General features: G+C 42.7%; 1 protein-coding gene across 18 annotated transcripts in view; it reads left to right on the forward strand.

Moving 5' to 3' along the window:
• The window catches only part of MACF1 (microtubule actin crosslinking factor 1), a 340,643-nt gene that overhangs the window by 132,927 nt on the left and 186,533 nt on the right, over nucleotides 1–21,183 (forward strand). For 11 of the 18 annotated variants that reach the window (XM_086380225.1, XM_086380415.1, XM_086380366.1 and 8 more), the window contains 3 exons: nucleotides 7,748–7,837; nucleotides 12,409–12,486; nucleotides 16,158–16,250. In XM_086380225.1, the coding sequence (XP_086236351.1) occupies nucleotides 7,748–7,837; nucleotides 12,409–12,486; nucleotides 16,158–16,250 (261 nt within the window). Of the gene's footprint in view, nucleotides 1–7,747; nucleotides 7,838–10,258; nucleotides 10,355–12,408; nucleotides 12,487–16,157; nucleotides 16,251–21,183 lie in introns of all 18 variants that reach the window. The other 7 variants (XM_086380206.1, XM_086380217.1, XM_086380253.1 and 4 more) reach the window with 1 other exon arrangement.

A 21,183-nucleotide genomic window follows, 5' to 3' on the forward strand; every position in this document is an offset into this window, starting at 1 on the left:
CCTGACCTCCATCTCTGTGACTATTGCAGCTCCATCTCTGTTCCACACCACTTTGAAGAGATGGGTATGTGCGTTCACACCTTGGTGTCCTCTGCTCCTCGGGGGCTGGGGCTTGCTGTGCTGCTGTCTCATCCAAGTCCTGCACCAGGAGCATGAGAAGTATTCAATAAGGATTTGTTCCCTTGAGTGGATAACAGTTCAGTAGTCCTTTTAGCTTACAAAGCATATTCTAATCTGACTTGATCCTTACAGTAACCCTGAAGGATGTAAAGGTGTTTTATCCTTTCAATGTAACAGCTGAAGAAGATGAGAATTAGAAGGATGAAGTGACTTTTCCAAGATCATACAGCTAGTGAAGGATGGAGCTAAAGACCAATCACAAGTCTTCTGACCAAAATGATTTGTTGTTTCTATTCAGTGTGCCCCTATCTTGCTCTGTTTTCACACCTCATCTCTTAAGATTTGGAGAAACTGAACTGTCCCTTCTTCAGGCTTGTCCCCTAAACTTTGTAGTTCAGTACAATGCTCTGGCTCCCCGCTCTTCACTTGTAGCTGATGTTGCCTGTTGGGCCTCTGCCTCAGTGCTGTGTGATGACAGGAGGCTCAGGGCGGGGAGAAACGAGACAAACACACATGGCATTGTTAGCAGTTGGAGGCCAGCCAGAGCTTTACTTAACTCCCTGGCGATTTTTCATCTCCTCCTATTCCCCCAGCCTTACAGTTCCAATGGCATTTTCTCACCTTGGGGTATTTCACAGAGGTTCACTGCTCATCAGAATCATTGCTCCATGCTGGCTGTCTTTGAACTTTGGGCTGAGAATTAGGGATCAAAATCTATTCTTTGTAGCTCAGGCACCCTTTGCTTTGCTCCCCAAGTACACATGAACCACATTAGTGTTGCCACTGGCAGGCAGACTAATGTAAGATCAAAGCAACCAAGCCCTCAAGTTGTAAATTTGGTTATAACCTAATCTCTTGGATTCCCAAGTATCTCTTTAGGAAACAGTTTGTTATAATAAGATGATTCATTCCTCTTTTTTAGCTGAGAACACTGTTGGTCCAATCTTAAAAGAGATTTAAGAATGTAAGCACCTGAAATATACATACAGATCACCTACGGCAGAATGCAAGTCCTACAGATCGAAGAGTTCTCTTCGTACACCAGAACCATCAAAAAGAAAGATCTAGAATTTTAAGTGAGGTTTTTATTTGCATTATCCCTGCTATTTCTCTGGGTCCTGGCAGCTTATAAAGTATAGATATATCTCCCTAAAAAGAACTTCAAGAAAGGCTGTGAGGGTGAGACAGAACAGAGAGCATGAGCTTTCTCTGGTCAGTTTCTATGGACTGCAGAGGTTAGTGGGTAGAAAGGAAGGAAAGCATTTAATCTAACAGATGGAATCGTCCTTTCTATTTTTTTTTTCATGTATGCAATCTAGAAGCCATTGGCCTTCCTGGGATTTTACTTAAGAACTACAGAAAACCAGCAAAAGTTAACTCCCACGTTTTTCCTGATGGTCTCAATTTTCTTCTGCTCGGTTGAGGCTCTCTAGCTCGTGGTTCCAGGCCCCCTTTCCTGCACAGCCTCTGTGCCGCAGCCACGTGAGGCAGCTCACTGCTCCCTCAGCACTGCATTTGCTGTCACACCTCTTCGCTTATTCAGTCTGTGGTCAGGAGGAGCCTGGCAGTGGAGCACGGTTTAGGAGATTGATGGGGCCGTGCTGCCCGGGAGCCGAGCGTTGCCTTTATTGCCCGCTGTGACCGTGGGGTGGTGGCTTGTGACCAGCTCTGCCCAGACCTGAGTTCTCAGGCCTTGATTTCACCCTCAGTGCGTTCCAACCCCCACTGGAGGACTCGGTTCTACATTTGAACTTGGATTCTCTACTCCCTGAGCATTAGTGCCTGCCTGTGAAGTGAAGCTACCCTTGGGAGACTTTACAGTCATCCTCATCCTCAGAGAATCTTTGTTAATCAGAGTTGGCTGATATCCCTGTCAGATTCCTCAAAGCTTAAGGAACTCTCAGAACAGGAGATGTAGAATTGTTATCTGCAAGGAGCCTCACACTTTACTCCCACATCATACTCTATTTATTTCAGCAGAGATTCCCAGCCCCCATTTTTGTTCCCTGCATTTGAGCACAGTTCTCTCCAGAAGTCTATGACCCCAGCCTCCCCCCACCCCCGCCAAAAAAAAAACCAGAACAGCAACAAAAAAACCAAACAAAATAACTTACAACAACTATAATCTGCTTTTTTAGTGTTAGGCTTTTCCTGGAGGATAAATTTGGCCATTGAATCAAAATGGAATTTTCCCTTTTATGGCTGAGAAATCTATAAATTCAGAAATGCATCTGAAGTTACCAGGCTCGCTTTCATTTTCCCTGTATCTTTTAATAAGTATGTGTGCTAAGTTACTTCAGTCATGTCTGACTCTGTGCGACCTTAAGGACCGTAGATTGTCAGGCTCCTCTGTCCGTGGGATTCTCCAGGTAAGAATACTGGAGTGGGTTACCATTTCCTCTTACAGGGGATCTTCCCAACTCAGAGATTGAACTCCGTCTCTTATGTCTCCTGCATTGGCAGGCAGGTTCTTTACCACTATCACCACCTGGGAAGCCCTTAATAAGTATAAATGAGAGTAAATAACATACTCTGCTCTTTAAAGCTTTCTCCTCTCACTTATACATTGCTCTGCAGCATAGTGTGGATCAGGGAAATTGAGCTACTTGTGTTTCTTTTAAGAGTGAGTCTTTGAGCAAAACTTTGCCAGATCAGGCTCTCTGCAGGTATTAAAGAATACTACGGGACAATCCTTGGTTCTTTTGGGGGAGCCTCTTATAATTTAATAATGTTGTTAATATGTTGTTTCTACCCTTCAAGCATCATGGAAGCCTTGTGAAGGGAAAAAGCAGTGAACACAGAGTCAACAGACAGTGATCTGGCACTTTCCACCTAAATGATTTTACACAGTTATGTAACTTCTCTAGACAATGCATTTCTCGTCTGTAAACTGAGAATGTTAGCGTTAAGTCATCTTTAAAGTCCCTTTGAGCTCAGATTCTGATACCAAGCACTTAAGTGCAATTTATTCCCTTTGCTAAAGCCACTCAGAAATTGGGGGAAGCTGTTTATTTTTTCATACCCTCAAGCCAATCTTTTAAAAATTGGGAGAGCAGAGCTTTCCTTGGTTTACGAATGCATGATGATTGGGGAGGATTGGCCTTATCTGAAAATTTAGTCATTCATTAATTTTTAAAAATAGCTATGTTGAGATTTAGTTTACATATCACACATTTAAAGTATACAGTTCAATGACTTTTATTATATTCAAAATTGTGCAGCCATCACCACAATTTTAGAACATTTATTTTCCTCACTCCCCATAAAGAAACTCTGTACCCTTTAATCATTATCCCTAACTGCTAAGTCACTTCAGTCGTGTCCGGCTCTGTGCGACCCCATAGACGGCAGCCCACCAGGCTCCCCTGTCCCCGGGATTCTCCAAGCAAGAACACTGGAGTGGGTTGCCATTTCCTTCTCCAATGCATGAAAGTGAAAAGTGAAAGTGAAGTCGCTCAGTCGTATCCGACTCTAGCGACCCCATGGAGCCTACCAGGCTCCTCCATCCATGGGATTCTCCAGGCAAGAGTACTGGAGTGGGGTGCCATTGCCTTCTCCACATTATCCCTAAACACCCCTCCATTCCTTCCCCTGCCCTAGGCAACCAGCAGTCTATTCACTATCTGTCTCTATAGGTTTGCGGATTCTAAATATCTCACGTAAATGGAATCATACAACATGTGCTTGTTTGTAACTGGTTTCTTGCTCATAGTATAATATGTAGGCATTTGGATTATTTTCAGACTTTGGCTAACGTGAACAAAGAATGCTGCTATGAACATTCATTCATGTACAAATTACTTTTTCTGAACATATGTTTTTAATTCTTTTGAATATATACCTAGGAGTGGAATTACTGAGTCATATGGTAACTTGTGTTTAGCCTTTTAAGGAACTATCAGGCTGTTTTCCAAAGCAGCTGCACCATTTTATATTCTCACTTGGAGTGTATAAGGGTTCCGGTTTCTCTGTAGCTTCACCAGCACTTATTATTTGTCTTTTTGATTATAGCCATTCTAGTCAGTGTGAAGTGTGGAGTCTGTCTGTAGTTTGATTTACATTTTCTTTATGGCTACTGATACTGAGCATCTTCTCATGAGTTTGTTAGCCATTTGTATATATTCCTTGGAGATTTCTAAAGAACCAGTTTTGATGGTGATTTTTACAGGGACTACAAACAGGCAGGGACCTGGACAGTTGAAGTTTTTTACTCATCTTATTTGCTAACAGAGTAGCGTGATTGTTGGAAAGAAGCATACCTATGGCCGATTCCTAAGCATTCTTGGCCCTAACTGGCTGCCCCTAATATTTCTGGTACTTAGTCCACCGGACTTTCTCTGAGATTTGTGGAAAACTTGAGAGACAACCCAGTATGTACAAAAGAGTTAAAGACTAGAATGGGGGAGACCTGGATTTGATTGGCCTGGTCATTTACTAGCTGTCTGATCTTGGTATGTTAGCTGAGCCCTCCAAAATCTCACCTCTGCATCTGAAACTTTTCTGATGTAAAAGCACTAGCAAATGTTAGCCAGTTCTTTATCCTTGTCTCAGCAGAGCTGTGTCCAGTGCGCTTCAGAAATAGACAGCTGTTCTCTGCTGAATATTCTCTAAGGGGGAAAAACCTCACCTCCCCCATTACTTCTGTCTAGACCTCTCTGCTGTTTTTCATAGTTACTTGGTTATTATAGTCACACAAAGACTGAGAAACACAGTAAGCTAGTTCTCATCTAAATTTCTTGTAAGGTTCAACTTTACTATTCACAGGCATAAAACTTAACTGGAATTTTCAGAAGGAAACATTGGAGCTTTGATGTAAAACTAACCTTTGCATTTTAAGTGCCTCCTTTTTCTTTTCAGCTCTCTGTGGTGTTTGGTGTCCCATTGAGAACATGATCTCATCTGGTTCACAACCCTATATAATTTATTTAAATAATTACTCCTTGACCACTCCCGATTTTTATGCCCTGTATTCAGGTCTTAGCTGCCAAAAATAAATCGCTCATTATTGTCTCTTCTCTTCTTAACCCTTAATATCTAGTATTTAATAATTTCTGACATTTAAAAATCTTCTATTTGTCTGTTTGTAATCTGACTTCCATCCCCCCACTTTCTAGAAAATCATTCTCACAAAAGCCCTCTGATTTGTCAGAAAACTCAGAAACTGCTTCCTAGTCTTCCTCCTCCTTGTCCTGTAGCGTCGGATACTGGTGGTGATCGCTTCCTCGACGTTGCTCCCTTGCTTGTTGCCTGACTCTTCCACTGCCTTTCCCCATCCGCCCTGCCCTTTGTCGATTGCTTTCCCATCTCCTGCCTTCTAATTTCGGCTATTCCCTCAGGCTCAGTCCTTAGCACTCTTGTTTTTTTCTTTTTGCCCCAACCCAGAAAGCCCAACATTTCCCATGTGTTTAGCTAGCACCTCAATGCATATGACTTCTAAACTTGAGTTCTCAGCTGACCCGGATTGGATTCTGGTATTTCCAGCTGCTTCAAGAACATTTCCATTTGTAGCTCCTTTGCTGTTGTTTTAAACTCAGCATATTTAAAATTGAACTTGTCAAAACCAACTCCCTTTCCAACCCTTATGACCTGCTAATTTCTGTGAGTGGTGCAGTGTGCTTGTCCCAGGCCCCAAGCTTGAACCCTTGGACCCACTTGAGGGAGGAGTCTTAAGATTTTAGAGCCACCCATATGTTCGAGCCAGCTTTCGTGGCCTTGTGAGAGCCGAATAGTGAATGTTCAGGAGTCTTGTGAGCTATTTTCTAAGCACAGCCATGATGATGTTAAATTATATAAACTTACACTTAAATTATATTTAAAATGAAGGTAATAAATACTCAAAATTCATTTCTTCTTAGATACTTACTACATTGTTATCATCTGTGCTCTTGAGGTTAATTATATCTGTTGTCTCTTTCTGATGGAAATCCTGTGTATTGGTGTGCTACTGTACATCTCTCCCCAACATCGCTTTTAGTGATTCTATGTTAATAGCTTGAAATCGGTCATGGGAAGAGTATTTACACCATGGATATGAATAAGTGGTATAAGTTTGAGCTACATGTATTGTTTCATTTATTGTCTAAACTTAAGAAAGTGAGGGAGAAAATGTTAATATTGAAGATTAAACTAAAAAGTGTGTCGTGTCATTGTCAATATCACAAAAAAAGTTAAAGAAATATTCTTTAAAGATTTGAAAGCTATTATTCAACTCATGATGAACTATTTTCTCCGATTGGGTTATCTGTCTGTCAGCTTATTAGTCCTTCATGTACAGGTACAAACATGTGTATCCTTCATATTTCCACCGTCCTACTTAGGAGTCTTTTTGTGATTTTCCCATCCTCTTTCTCTATCAAACATTTTCGAATCCTTCAGGTCCTTTCTCTTCTAGGAAGTCCACCAAGATGTTTCCAGTCTTTGTCTTTTCAGATTCTCAGTTTTGAATGCTAGAATATTACAGTTGGAAAGGACTTACAGTTCAGGCTTCCATGTGAATGTAGAAATCCCAGTATCCCAGCCCTTGCTTGAAAAACTCCAGTGACTAGAAATCCACTACTTCTAGAGTAACCCTTTCTCTTGTTGCCTAGAAAGTTATGTATATTGTAAAGGGTCTTCCTTCTTATAATTTCCACTAGTCTTCTGATTCTGTTTATGCAACACTCAGTGAAGGTGTCACTAGACTTGGAACAAATCAGTCATATTAGCCACGTCCTAAAGTTGTGTGACCGTAACTTCTCAGAGCCTTAGCTTCCTCAGTTTCTCTTATGAAATAGGACTTCGCAGGGCAGTTGTTTGGATTAAATAAATAGAATGAGATTATGGCTGATTACAAAGCCTTGTAGTAATGGCAAAGGCTAAAATCAGAAAGATGAAACTGAGGCCGGTTTTTCCACTTAGTTTTGACCTTAGGCAAGTTACTTAACCTCTTTGTGCCTCGTTTCCTCATATGTAAAATAGGCATAATATAATAATAATAGTAATAATGTGTAATATAATAATGCCCACCTTATAGATGTTAGAGGTAGGTGAGATAACATCTAAAGCATTTAGTGTTTGACATTACCCACGCATTTGTCTAAAGTGATATTTGTTTTTTCATAGTTTCAGTTCCAAAATTAGAATTATTTTTCCCCAAAGGAAAAGAATTCTCAAATTCACTATTTATTTATTTATAAGTATTGGGTAAAAAAGGGGTTAAATTAAAGCTACACTCCATGGAACGCTGAGTGTCTAGCATTTTGATTTCCTTTGTAGCACTCTGGAGGGCTTTACTGACTCTGACAGGTCTCATGTGTCCATCACTGGCTGTTGTATCATATTTTTGTCCATAATAATTCCTGAGATATTTCGGGATGGTCAAGACTTGGCCAAACTTTATGGAATATTGTTCAGGGTTGACTGGAGTATGTAATAGATCTGGCGTCAATTTGAAAAAACACATACAAGCCTCTGTTAAGTGTTACCATCTCATATGTATTGTATTCCAACCTGAATATTCCTGAATTGTTTATTGTTTTCGGTTTCAAATTATTTAATTTGTGTTTACAAAGAACCATAAGCACTTGTGTGGATAATAAAATAATTCAAGATCAAATAAAAATCAGTCTTGTTTTGCTCTCACACGCAGGTCCGCAAGCACATAAATGACCTTTATGAAGACCTGCGGGATGGCCATAACCTGATCTCTCTGCTGGAGGTCCTCTCGGGCATCAAACTGGTGAGCTTCTCTCTCCTCCTAATGGGTGACTTCCCAGGTGTGGCCCTATTAATGATATAGGTCCATCGTGTTGAGTGCTGGGGAGGTGGCTGTCACTTCTGTTACATGGGAGGAAAAAGTAGAAGAGGTGATTGCTGGACTTTATTTCTAACTCAGACTTAATGCTTTACAAATGATACCAATTCAGTTCAGTTCAGTCGCTCAGTTGTGTCCAACTCTTTGCGACCCCATGAATCGCAGCACACCAGGCCTCCCTGTCCATCACCATCTCCCGGAGTTCACTCAGACTCATGTCCATCGAGTCAGTGATGCCATCCAGCCATCTCATCCTCTGTCATCCCCTTTTCCTCCTGCCCCCAATCCCTCCCAGCATCAGAGTCTTTTCCATTGAATCAACTCTTTGCATGAGGTGGCCAAAGTACTGGAGTATCAGCTTTAGCATCATTCCTTCCAAAGAACACCTAGGGCTGATCTCCTTTAGAATGGACTGGTTGGATCTCCTTGCAGTCCAAGGGACTCTCAAGAGTCTTCTCCAACACCACAGTTCAAAAGCATCAATTCTTCGGCTCTCAGCTTTCTTCATAGTCCAACTCTCACATCCATACATGATCACTGGAAAAATCATAGCCTTGACTAGACGGACCTTTGTTGGCAAAGTAATGTCTCTGCTTTTGAATATGCTATCTAGGTTGGTTATAACTTTCCTTCCAAGGAGTAAATGTCTTTTAATTTCATGGCTGCATTCACCATCTGCAGTGATTTTGGAGCCCAGAAAATAAAGTCTGACACTGTTTCCTCTGTTTCCCCATCTATTTCCCATGTAGTGATGGGACCAGATGCCACAAATGATATAAGTTCATTTTAATTTAACCTGATTTGTCATATATTCTTATTTCTTTTTTTTAATTCTTTTAAAAAAATTCTACTTTCTTGATGGAATCCGGTATTGGTTCTATTACTTTTATATTTGCATGCTTTCTCCTTGTTCTTTATCTATTTATACATGCTAGTATTTCAGGAATAGTAGATTCTCGCTTTAAGATTTTTTAATAAGGCGTGTTTTTCTTCCTACAGTGTTATTTCTAGTCTACACAGATTCCTCCTATTTTTCCTTCTACTGTGAATTACTTTATTTTCTATATTCAACAAAGAGCTGAGATTTACATGTAAAAGCCCAGGTGTTTAGAGTCATTGTTTCCCAAACGGCCTAACTTCCTCCCTTCTGGAATTCATTGTCTGTCACAGGTTTGAAGAAGAGCTGAAGTTGATGTCTGAGCATAGCCCCAGATGCTGTACATCTGGGCTCCTTGGATAATTAGATACGCCTGCATCCTCCCCATATGTATTAAATGTGGCTTATGGAAACAGTTACCTGTCTGAGGACAAAGCCTGTCCAAACCTCTTGGCTTATCAGCTCTTGTCCTCACTTTGTTGAAGGGATCAGCGTGGCCTCACCATGGGCTCGTTGTTTCACATGTGGGAGCCTAACTTGAGCCTGTGATTCTGTGCAGCTCCTGCTCTGTCTAGAGTGTTATAGACAGCATGCTTTTTCGTTTAGAAAAGGCCAGGGCTGAGTGTGGAGACACCTGTGAGAGGTGCGCCCTGGAGAGGAGCACGGCTCAAGCAATCTATGGAGGGAGCCGGCACACTCTCTGTCTTTGGTGAATTCTAGAGCAGGATTTGACACGTTAGATTTCTCTCCCTAAGTAATAGTCAGCTTCTTCCAGGATTGAGCTTGGCTTTCCTGGGGTCCTTTGTTTTGGTTTCTTTTCTTTTTTTTTTTTAAATAATAATTTTTAATGGCCTAAAATTGACAGATGCTTTTGTTGACATAGCCAGTACATATGAATTCTGGTTCTTCTCTGGCCCTCATTTATAAATCTCCTAAGTAATCAGAATTTTACTTTCACTGTGTTGGACTTAAAAGTGCTCACGAAATTATATTTTGGGCAATTTGGCTGGTATATTTGATGAACTTGTAGTGATTTTATATTGAAAAGTGATCCTTTTCAGTGATGTTGCTTACAGAACAGGTTAAAGCCACTCCTATCTGATTTCTTTCCCTAGCCTTTGAAGACCTACAGGTGTTTATGGAGATAGTTGTAAAATAATCATCTTTTCACCAGAAACCACCCAAATATCTCTTTCATATGCATATTCTCATCATGCATTCTCCCTTACTTGATTCACAAAAGTAGGGAGAATGGATGGCCTGTGGAGAGTTAAAGCTGTGTTTCAACATAAGAAGTGTTCAGTATAACCATCTGTTCTGGTCTTAATTTTGTTTTGCATCTTTGTGGAGGTGGGAGGGTATTTTCATATTTATTTTCATCTTTTTTTTTTTCCTGCGTTCCTTTTCATTTATATGTTGTGAATTTCCTGCTAACTCTGTCACGTCTCTGCCTTGGTTGGTGGCCAAAGGAGCCGGCAGGGCTGAAGACCCTCCGCCTGGTGAGCATGCCCTCCTGGCGCCGTGCAAACAGCGAGGAGCAGGAGGAGGAAGATGATGATGATGTCGTAGGTCCTCCTGGGGACACCAGCATCCCAGACGGCGCTGCAGGGCCATCAGAGGGTTTGGGGTTCTCTAGGTCCCCAAGTAGCTCACTTACCAATTGCCTTCTTCCCTGTCCACCTGGGAATTTGGGTCCCAAAGAAAGTGGTTAAAACTAATTGTGCCTCGTGCCACTGTTAGATGATCCCAGGGTGGGAATTGTTTTGCTTATCTGCGAGTAGCTGGCACAAAAAGAATAATGATGTTTGGCAGCGTCAAGTCCGGTTGTAACTGGAGACCCATGCCTTTCTGGTGGCCTTGCTGTGTTGTCTGAGTCTAGATTGCAGAACTGTGGAAAGCTTAGTTGACAGCATGTCAGTTGCTCCTTCTGACTCCACACTCCAGACTAACGGAGACTTGCTCGCCACCTCTCTGGCTTCCAGGTTCTCAGCACACACCGTGTCATTTGTTTTCAAAAGAGCCTGTTGTTTGCAAACCACTCACTGCATGGGGATACTCTGCCTTCGTCAATAACATCTCTAGTTGCTATAGAGGACAGGGATTTAACTTGCATGTTCTCAAGGGTATTTTTGGTGGGGAGTACTTAGGCGTAAAGATTAGAGTGTGTAGGAGGGCCATTTTCTGCTTGCAGACCCTAATTACAGCCTGTGATTTTTCTCCGGAAATAGAGATCAGGCAGTGTCCCCATTCCCTGTCCTCTTAAAGTCATCTTTTCATCTCATTGATCTCCCCTCCAATTGCCTTAGCATCTTCGGTTTCACAGGCTCTGTCATCTTCTAAGCCATATTCACAATTAGTTCAGCTGGAATGACTGAGAAGAGATTCTTACTAAGAAGGTTTTTCCTAACACTCTAACTTACAAAGTTATCCTATTGCACAGAGAGGCCTCACCTTCTCTGTCAATTACCCTGGTTTGGAAGTTTTGCTTAGAAGGATTGAGGGACCCCCTCAGAGATGCTTCCACCCCGTCCCTCCACGTGTCGAGTTACTTTTTGCCCATCAACCTGGGGCAGTGTTTCCTCTGTGCAGGTGCCCACAACAGAGCTACCTTGTATTTTATTGGCCTTTAGTTAGTAACATTTTGATATTTATAAATGAATTGGGTATGATCTAGTGAGAGTGATATCTTAGTCCCAATTGTACTGGAGGGGGGAACCATTGGAAAGTAAGCAGGAGAAGACACTCCAGACGTAGATAGCCATCCCTGCCTGTGCTCACTGGAGAAACAGCTTCCACGCACTTTTGGATAGATAGGACTTGAGCCTTGGATCCGGGAGGTGGGCGCTGGCGACACCCACCTGGGTGGAGCGACACCAGAGGCGCTGGGTGGAGGTGGGCTCTCCACTGTGGCTCGTGTGACATCCAGGATTGAGCGGCTGGCAGGAAATACCTTTCTTTGGAGTTCTGTGTTGAAGAACCCTACACCGTGGAGGTCTTGTTTGCTCTGGGTATTTCAAACTGGAGTAAAAGGTGGCTTTCCTACTTTGTCTTCCTAGGAAATAGGTTGCTTCTTGACTCCTGCCTTCCATTTTAGATTTTTTCACTTACTGAGCATGTGTAACTTCTCATTCCCTAGCGTAAAATTGACTACCTGTAGTTTCTTTTGCCAGGTTGTAATATGGTTGGCACTGTCCATTACTGAGCAACCTGTAATTAGGCCTTTTACCCTTTGCTTACAGTAACATTTAACTGTGGTTCTGGGAGCCATAGAGCCAAATCTTTGTTTGCATTAACCTCACATCCAGAATCGAGTTCTGCCACATATGGCTGCAGAGGAACCTGTAGAGAAGCTGCGGCACTGCTTCAGCATTTGCATTCAAACGTGCCGTGTGTTCACGGGGATCTGAGTGGTAAACGAGGCGTTGGGGGCCTCAGCGAGCATGGTGAAAACTCACACAGGTCCTGCCTGGAGGGGTGCTTTGTGTGACGCTCCCACGCCTGGCTTCAGTCGTGGGAACTCTTTGTGGTCTTTTAGTTCTTGAAATGAAAGCAGAAAGGGATCTGCCTGGGTAAATTGGTGTCGCTGAAACAAACATCCCTTTTGTTTATTTGTTTGCAGCCCCGGGAGAAGGGCAGGATGCGTTTTCACAGGCTGCAGAACGTGCAGATTGCCCTGGACTTCCTAAAGCAGCGACAGGTAAGAGCGTCCCGTGTGTCCCCCACTCTGCCAGGGAAAGTTGGCGTCGGGTCCCTGTTCAGGGACGTTCTCATTGCCCCTGATAAGTCTTCAGTAAATCCAACTGATACAGTTCTGAGTCTTGCTTGCTAGTGAGCAGCTGTATTGTGTCTGAACAAATCTTACAAAGACTGTGTGGCCTGTCTTAGAGGTAAAGTCTTAAAGAAGAGCAAGATGCGAAAGATTGACTCACCTCCACTCAGGTGGAGGCCAAACGGAAGATGAGAAATAAACCGGCAAAGAAGATGGGAAAAGGTACATCATCTAGGAGAGGGGACACCAGAGTGCTTCATCATCATGAGAACTGGATGAGGGGATGTCAGGCTGGTTGAATGGTGCGTGGGGCTGGAGGGGAAGCTCTCAGCTGTGCAGCATTGGTGACCTCAGAGACCAGGCTCAACAGAGCAGAGCAGTGTTTAGTAAAGAATCTGTTCCCGCCCTAGATAAGAAGGAAGGAAGACAGAAGCACACTTTTAGACATAGGAGAAGCTAGTGAAGAGAACAGAACAGAATGAGAGTGAGGAGTATGGCTCAGAGCAGGGTAGCCCTGGAAGGCGCCTTGGAGATCGCTAGTCCAGCCTTTTCATTTCCTACGAACGGAAACTGAGAAATGACCTGCCCTAGTCACAGACGTGAGAGAGCACCTGGGACTCCCACCCAGGCCTCCTGGGCACTTTAAATGCTCCTTTCATGCTGCTCTCTACACAGCGTCCTTCTTTCCTTGACTCCCTAATTGATGGAACCAAGTCCAGCGATTGAGAGATGAGATCCAGAGCACAGCTGATGTAACTTCTTTGAAAAGGAAAGGAAAAATGCCTCTTCTGAGGTACAGTGAGGAGGAAGGAAGGAGGGATAAAAATACAGAGAAGGTTTGTGGAGGGGAGGAAAGTGGATGGATGAGGGAGTCAGAGTTCATCTGCCTAGGGAGCTGTTTGGAAAGATCTGGTATAGCCACAGTTGCCAGGCACCAGCTCTGCTCACGGCGACATGACGTGGTGTGCGTATTTTCGGAGTTAGTTCATGTTTGCCACTCTTAGCGGTAATTCTCATTAACTTGGGAAATTCTCTTTCTATGCACTCCCATAGCTGTTTGCTTCTAACATAACACTTATGACTTTATTATTATTTCTTTGTTTGCTGTAATGCTTTGTAGGCCCGTGGGGACAGAGAATGTGATCTTACTTAACCTTTTATCTTCATCACCTGTCGTAATGAATGGTCCATAATTGACACTTAATAAATATTTGTTGAAATCAGTGGTAGGAGAGTTAGAGGTTGAAGTGTTCAGGGGACTAGAGAAAGCATCCTTGGAATGTCTGTGTGTAGAGTTAGAGAAAACCAGAGAGGGCCTTAATGGTCAAGGTAAACTGAAAAGGATTGATTAGCTAGAAGCCTCAATAAGGATGGAGAGTAGATTGGTTACTAGGATATAATAAAAGTGTGAGCCATGAACCTTGGACACAGAGAAGGGCAGAAGGAACCCTGGAGCAGTTCTCGGTGATGGTGAGATTGTCGCTGTGCAAGTGTCCAAAGCAGAGCAAAATGAAAGTCATCTGAAGTGGGAAGGCAGACGAGTTATACAGATGGGACGGCACCTGGGTCATCGAGGTGATGCCAAAATTGCCAAGAAAGATGGCAGAAGATGAGGTAGGGAGGGTAGGAGTTAGGTGTGAGGTCTCCAAGGAATGGATTGGCAGACACTGGAAGGTGGCTTGGCTAAGGAGGTATTCAGAATCCACGGGGAAAGCTGCTGGAGGTGGGGCGGGGGAACTGGACTTGGCTGATGCTGCCAGCCTGCCAGCTGTGGGCCGTGAGTGATGAGAAGACCTGCACTGAGGCAGGAAGCAGAGCCTCCTGCTCCCAGGGTACAGAAGAGGAGACAGAGATACAGGAAAGGGGAAGAACTTGCCCAGTGTCTTGGTCATTCAGGCTGCTGTATCAAAATATCGTGGCCCGGATGGCTTATAAACAGTAGAAATTCATTTCTCATAGTTCTACAGAAGTCCAAGAGGGAGGCAGATTTGGTGTCTGGTGAGGTCCTGGTTCCGAGACTGCTTTTAGCAGTGTCCTCATGTGATGGGAAGGTCAAGGGAGTTTTCTGGGTCTCTTTTATAAAGATACTAATCCCATTCCCTTAAGACCTGCTGCTGCTGCTAGGTCGCTTCAGTCGTGTCCGACTCTGTGCGACCCCATAGACAGCAGCCCACCAGGCTCCCCCGTCCCTGGGATTCTCCAGGCAAGAACACTGGAGTGGGTTGCCATTTCCTTCTCCAATGCATGAAAGTGAAAAGTCAAAGTGAAGTCGCTCAGTCGTGCCCAACTCTTCGCGACCCCATGGACTGCAGCCTACCAGGCTCCTCCGTCACCCCCAAAAGGTCCCACCTCCAGATGCCTTCGGATTGGGTGTTAGGATTTAACCTATGAATTTTGGAGGGACACCGCATTCAGTCTACAGCACCAGTCACCATAGTGTAAGGAGAAGTGAGGATGCTGCTTGAGGTCTTGAGTACATGAAGGTTTCGGTTCAGATGAAGAGACAAAGGAAGGGCAGCTTCAGGGCAGTTGTCACGGTTGTCAGGAGCTCCGTGAGGGTATGACAGAGACTCACGGGGTGGAGGTGGAAATAGGCTGGTTTTCCTAGGACACTCTGAAAGGCCCCTGTCCCAGGAAATCCCTCAGTCTCCAGCACACAGGGATGGTTGGTCACCCTGGTGGGGGAAGGACCTGTGTGTCTGTGTACATCGTGTTGCTGGAATGAGATTTTAGGAGTAAGACAGGTGCTGTGGGAGGAGGGGAATAGGTGGGACAGGCCAGAGACCGGTGAGGGACAGGAGGCAGATCTCTCTCTCTCTCTCACAACCTTGAAAAAATAAGAAAGAGAGAAGAAAAAGGACTGGGAAGACTTAATTAAAAAGCAGCTCACAATAGCAAGTGCTTGCGAAATTGCTTTGCTGGTGGGATTGCAAAATGGTACAATCATGCTGGAAAATTGTTGGCAGTTTCTTACAAAGCTAAACGTATACCATATGACCCAGCAGTCCCACTCCTAGGAATTTACCCTAGAGAAATGAAAACATGTGCTCACACAAAAAAACTGTACATGAATATAAGAGCTTTATTCATAACTGCCCCAACATGGAAACAACCCAGATTCCTTCAGTAGAGGAGTGGATAACTATTGTGTGTAGAATACAGGTATAAGGTATACAGATATACAGGAATACTCCTCCACAGTGGAAAGGGGCAGGCTATTGCTCCAGGCAGCAACGTGGATGGGAATCTCATGGCCATTGTGCTGAGTGCAAAAAAGCCAGGATCTGAAGATTACATACTCTGGGACACCATTTATATGACATTCTGGGTAAAGCAACGCTGGGAACAGATCAGTGGTTGCCAGGATTTAGGGGTGAAGGCAGGATTTAACTGCACAAAGTCCCACCTTTTGGGGTTGATGCTCCTGTTTTGTTACCCTGATTATAGTGGTTGTTAACACAAATCTATACATAGTGAAAACTCAAGCTGTACACCAAAAAAAAAAAAAAATTAACTGCGTATGAATAATGAAAATCTATAAAAAATGAAATCAAAACAAAGTTGCAGAGCTGTCAGACCAGCTTTCGTTTCTTTTTCAGGTGAAACTAGTGAATATTCGCAATGACGACATCACAGATGGCAACCCCAAGCTGACCCTCGGCCTGATCTGGACCATTATCTTGCACTTCCAGGTAGGGTCTGGGGTCTGGGGTCCTGGTGCTCAGTTTGGACATGGCCTGGACAGAGCTAGAGATTGCTGTGCTTTCCACGGGCACACTGAGCCTTCCTTCTCTGTATTTGTCAGTGAATGAGGGAGTGGGGCAGAGCAGGAGCTCTAAAGGAAGAGGAGCATTGGCCTGGAGGCAGCGCTGTTGCAGTGTAAACCAAGAACTTCCTCATCATTTGCATGATGAAGGGGGATTTTTCACCTGTTTATGCTGTGGCTTTGGCACTGACAATCTGGTTATTAGCAGTCTGCTCAGCTGAGTCAAAACTGGCTCTCTGGGGACTCAGAATGTGAGGGATGAGGAGAGATGTTGGATTTGTTGCTCAGGAAGGGTGGAGTGAAGCCTTATAATCCTGCTTTGATGTAGCCTTTTCTTCGTCTCTAATGATGTTAAACAAGCCTGGTTAATTGTAGCACTGTCTTAGTCAGGTTGGGCTGCTGTAGTGAAACACCGCAGGCTGGGTGGTTTGCAGCAAGCATTCGCTTCTCATAGTTCTGTAGGCTGAAGTCTGAGATCAGGGTGCTAGCATGGTTGGCTCCTTGGTGAGGGCCCTCTTCCTGGTTATATCCTTAGGTGACCTTTCCTTGGGGCATGCATGCACAGAAAGAGATCTCATGTCCCTTCAACTTTTTATAAGGGCATTAATCCCATTATGGAGGCTCCACTCTCCTGACCTCATCTAAACCTAATTACCTCTTAAAAGACCGCACCTTCAGATAGCATCACATCAGGGCTATTATGGCTTCAATATATGAGTTTCGAGGGGACACAAACATTCAGTTCATAGCAAGCACCTTGGTATATGTGCTTGTAGCATCCATCACACCCAAGAACAGTGGCATCTTGGTAGTGTTCACATGGTCACACAGCCTTCCTGTTCCTCCTCCCTAAGGCAAATCCTCTTCAAGTCTAGATACTATTGGAAAGTCACAGCCCTATTTTTATAAAAAAGACTATCTTGAATCACGTTAGCTCAACTTAACAAAACTATTTCTCAGACAACTCTCGAATACCCAACTGCTGTATGCAAGGCTAATAGATGACAGGGATCACTTCTTGAGCAGGTGGGAAAAGAAGGCTTTTATAAATACCTCACTCAAGGCGCTGCCTCCAAGGTCAGTGTGGCTGTGATGTCCCAGTTGGGGAGTCAGCGCCACCTGCTGGGTGAATGCAGAACAGCAGGTGTCCCAGAATTCCTGAGAATCTGAGAACTTCTGAGAACTCAGGGATTAAAATTTCTTGGGGCTCTGGTTTGGAGCCGCTGCTGACAATCTGCAGCATAAGTAGGCTTAGGAAAGCGTGGAGGTAACATGTGTTTTTGTGGAACCACAGGGTGTCCTCAGGCATGCTTCGGATATAGGGATAACCAGGAACATGAATTTGGCAAGTGTGCCTTGGCAGGGTTGGAACAAGAACTTTGTTGAGTTTTCATAGCATTATCCCCTTGGCACTCTTATGAACAGCGGGCTGTTTTAGAGGAATCTTTTTGGTTGTTTGTATGCCACAAACCACCTTTCACTTTGAGACACCAATGCTATCCTGTAGCTGTGAGGTAAGAGGAATCTGTCTGCTGTGTCTCCCTTTCTCCTGACTGCAACTAACTCACTCACTCAGCAGAAGGGAAATTCAGGGGCCAAGAAATGAAAACTGAATTGGCTAGTTAAACTTTTCCTGGGACAGAAGATATGGGGATAATGTTCCTTAACTGAATATGCCATTAAGAAAATGTTCTAGAATTCTCTCTCTTTAAAATTTTATGAAAATTTTCAAACATTTATAAATGCAGAGAAAATCGTATAGAACTACCATATACTCATCACGTAGCTCACCAGTCACTAACTCATGGGCAGCGTTACACTGTCTGTTTCCTGATCCATTCATCAAACCCTCCAGTAGGTTATTTTGAAAGGAGTCCCAGACATCATATAATTTCATCTGCAAGTGTTTCAGTGTGTATCTCTGAAAGGTTCTTCATTTAAGCAAAGCACAAAATTATAGCACTGTAAAAATCAGTGATTTCTTAAAATCATTGAATATCTAAGCAGTGTTTAGATTTCCCCAATTATCTCATTTTAAAAATGGCTTGTTTGAATCCAAAGTCCACACATTGCATTAAACTTCTCTTCTCCTCTTTTTGTCCCCTTAACTGTTTGTTAAAGAAATCGGTCTTTTGTCCTGTGCAGTTTATGGAAAGATGCTGGTGGCGTCTCTGGATATTTTCTAACAGTCTCCTCCAAACTTCTGTATTGTCCGTAAACTGGTGCTTTGGATCTAGACCTGAGGCTGAATCATACTCAGGTTCCCTTTTTTGTGCTGGGGCAGGGCAAGGATGGTGGTGTTGCACATCAGAATGCACATCAGAATGTCTGCTGTCTGTCTTTTCATCATGTTAAGCTTGATTAGTGGGTTCAGGTGTGACCAGCCTGATCATTCCTTGTAGAGGCTTTCCCTGTTATCCCTTCACCTAAAAGTTTAACAGCTACTGTTTGATTGTTTCATTAGAAGTTGCAACATGGCGGTACTCAAAATTCTGAAATTTTTTTCTAAAGCAGAACTTTACCTCATCAATTACTCTGAGAGATAGTTCCTTTAGGAAAGGGAAGATAAAAAGATAAATGCTTTTATATTGCCCTCTGTTTCACCAGTTTTCAAAATAATTAGTTGATTCTCTTAAGATTCTCCGTAAGACGGATGAAAGTTTCATTGCTGATACTCATCTTCCCTTAGTAACACTGTGACTCATGGATTTCTACCAGACTTAAATGTGTTCCAGTTAAATATAGCTGTCATTCTTCATAGTATTCAGCTCCTCCTTTGGCCAGTGAGTTTTTTCACATTGACCCTGAGTCCTTCCTCATGATCCATATAGTCTTTGATAATGTCCTCTATTTCTTGTATGAAGAGCTGTTCCAGATACTTTTTGTATATTTCCTGTTTCAGGCCCGGGATTAGCAGCTTCTCCAAGGAACTGAAATTCTTTATTGACAACAGTCTGAGTGCTTCTTGGGTTGGTCACTCTTTCTGGGTGTTTTCTGTGGACAAAACTAGCCAACGTTTGTATTTGTCTTGTAAGAAAAAGTCAAGAATTTATAATGTTTCTAATTGATATTTAGAATTAGAGTTTTATTCAACCTCTTTGACTTTGTATTCTTTTTTTTCTTATGCTAAAAATCTTGATCCAAACAAAGCAATATATTACTTATTCCCTTTTCCATATACACACATGCAAATGACATGGATGCAAGTATATATAAAATCATGTATATATTATAGTGCATATATAAAATCATGTATGCATAAATTTATATATTTGAATAAAAATAACAATGATAGTGTTATTATTAACAACACGATTACTGAAAAGTTTGTGATTTCTTTAGTGTAAATCCCCTAAGGACATAGAAATAATTTTATGTTAAAGCCATTTGAAATAACCTCTCTCTGTGTTGTTAAGCCATCAATCTGATACACAGGTCCATTTGTATTTTATATTTTTTCAGTTTGTAGCGATTGCTTTTCTCCCTTTCAATTTTATTTTGCATTATATAGATCATATACATTGTTACAATGGGAAATTTCGAAAAGTGAATGCAAGGTGTGTTCAGCGTTTCGTTTCTGCCCCCTCCATCCTGTTTCTTCTCTTTCCAGCTGTTTTAAAGCATCTTTGGTTATTCTATCGGTTGTTTATTTTAAAAAGTAGATTCTTTTTTAAAAACAACTTTACTGAGGTAGAATTTACGTACCATAAAATTGACCCATTTTCATTGTATAATTCAATGATTTTTATGAGTTGTACAGCCATCACCATAATCCAATTTGAGAACATTTTCATCATCCCACAAAGGTCCTTCCTGGCCATTTATGGTTATTCCATTCCCATCTGCAGCCTCAGGCAGCATGAATCTATCTATTCTCTGTTTCTATAGACTTGCTTATTCCAGACGTTTCATTTAAATAGAAGAGTCTAATATGTGCTTTGTTGTGTCCCGCTCCTTCGCTTAGCGCACTGCTCTCGGGTTCCTCCGCGCTGTAGCGTGTGTCAGTACTGTGTTCCTTTGTTGCAGAGGAGGGTTCTGTTCTGTGGGTTTACCATATATTTTGTTTATCTGTTCAGCAGTTGATGGCCGTTTGGGTTGTTTGCACTTTTAGCCATTATAAATAATGTTGATACGAATATTTGTGTGGATGTATGGTTTCACTTTTTTTGGATTTATACCTATGGGTGGAATTGCTGGGTTATATGAGACCCAGGTTCAATCCCTGGGTTGGGAAGATCCCCTGGAGAAGGAAATGGCAACCCACTCCAGTGCTCTTGCCTAAAAAATTCCATGGACAGAGGAGCCTGGTGGGCTACAGTCCATGGGGTCACAAAGAGTCGGACACGACTGAGTGACTTCACACTCACACTCACACATGGTAGGTTTATGTATAACTTTTTAAGAAACTGCCAGACTGTCTTCCAAAGTGGCTGCTCCATTTTACATTCCCACTAGCACAATTGTGTGGCCTCCTGTTTCTCCACATCCTTGTCATTATCATTGTCTGTCTTTTGGTGATAGCCATCACAGAGAGTGTGAACTGTATCGCCTTGTGGTTTTAGTTTTCAGGAAAATATATTTTTTAACTGAATTCCATAAACATTTACTGAGGTCCAGCTATGAGCAAGGTCTTAGGTAGAGTCTGTGGGAGATTCAAAATTAAACTAGGTACAGAATCTCTCCAGTTTGACTGCATAATTCAAAGGAGTGTACCATGAATTAACTTGATAGAGGTTTAAAGAATCAGGAAGGTATGGGAAAGGACGATGGAACACAGTCTGTACTCAATAACTGGCAGCAATTATTGGTAGTAGCCTATTATAATTATTAGTGAAACTTATAACTTTATGGACTTTTGA

This window comes from Bos grunniens, chromosome 3 (genome assembly GCF_055505025.1).
Source record: "Bos grunniens cultivar Pamir isolate PY7600 chromosome 3, Bosgru_T2T1.0, whole genome shotgun sequence".
Lineage (NCBI taxonomy): Eukaryota > Metazoa > Chordata > Mammalia > Artiodactyla > Bovidae > Bos > Bos grunniens.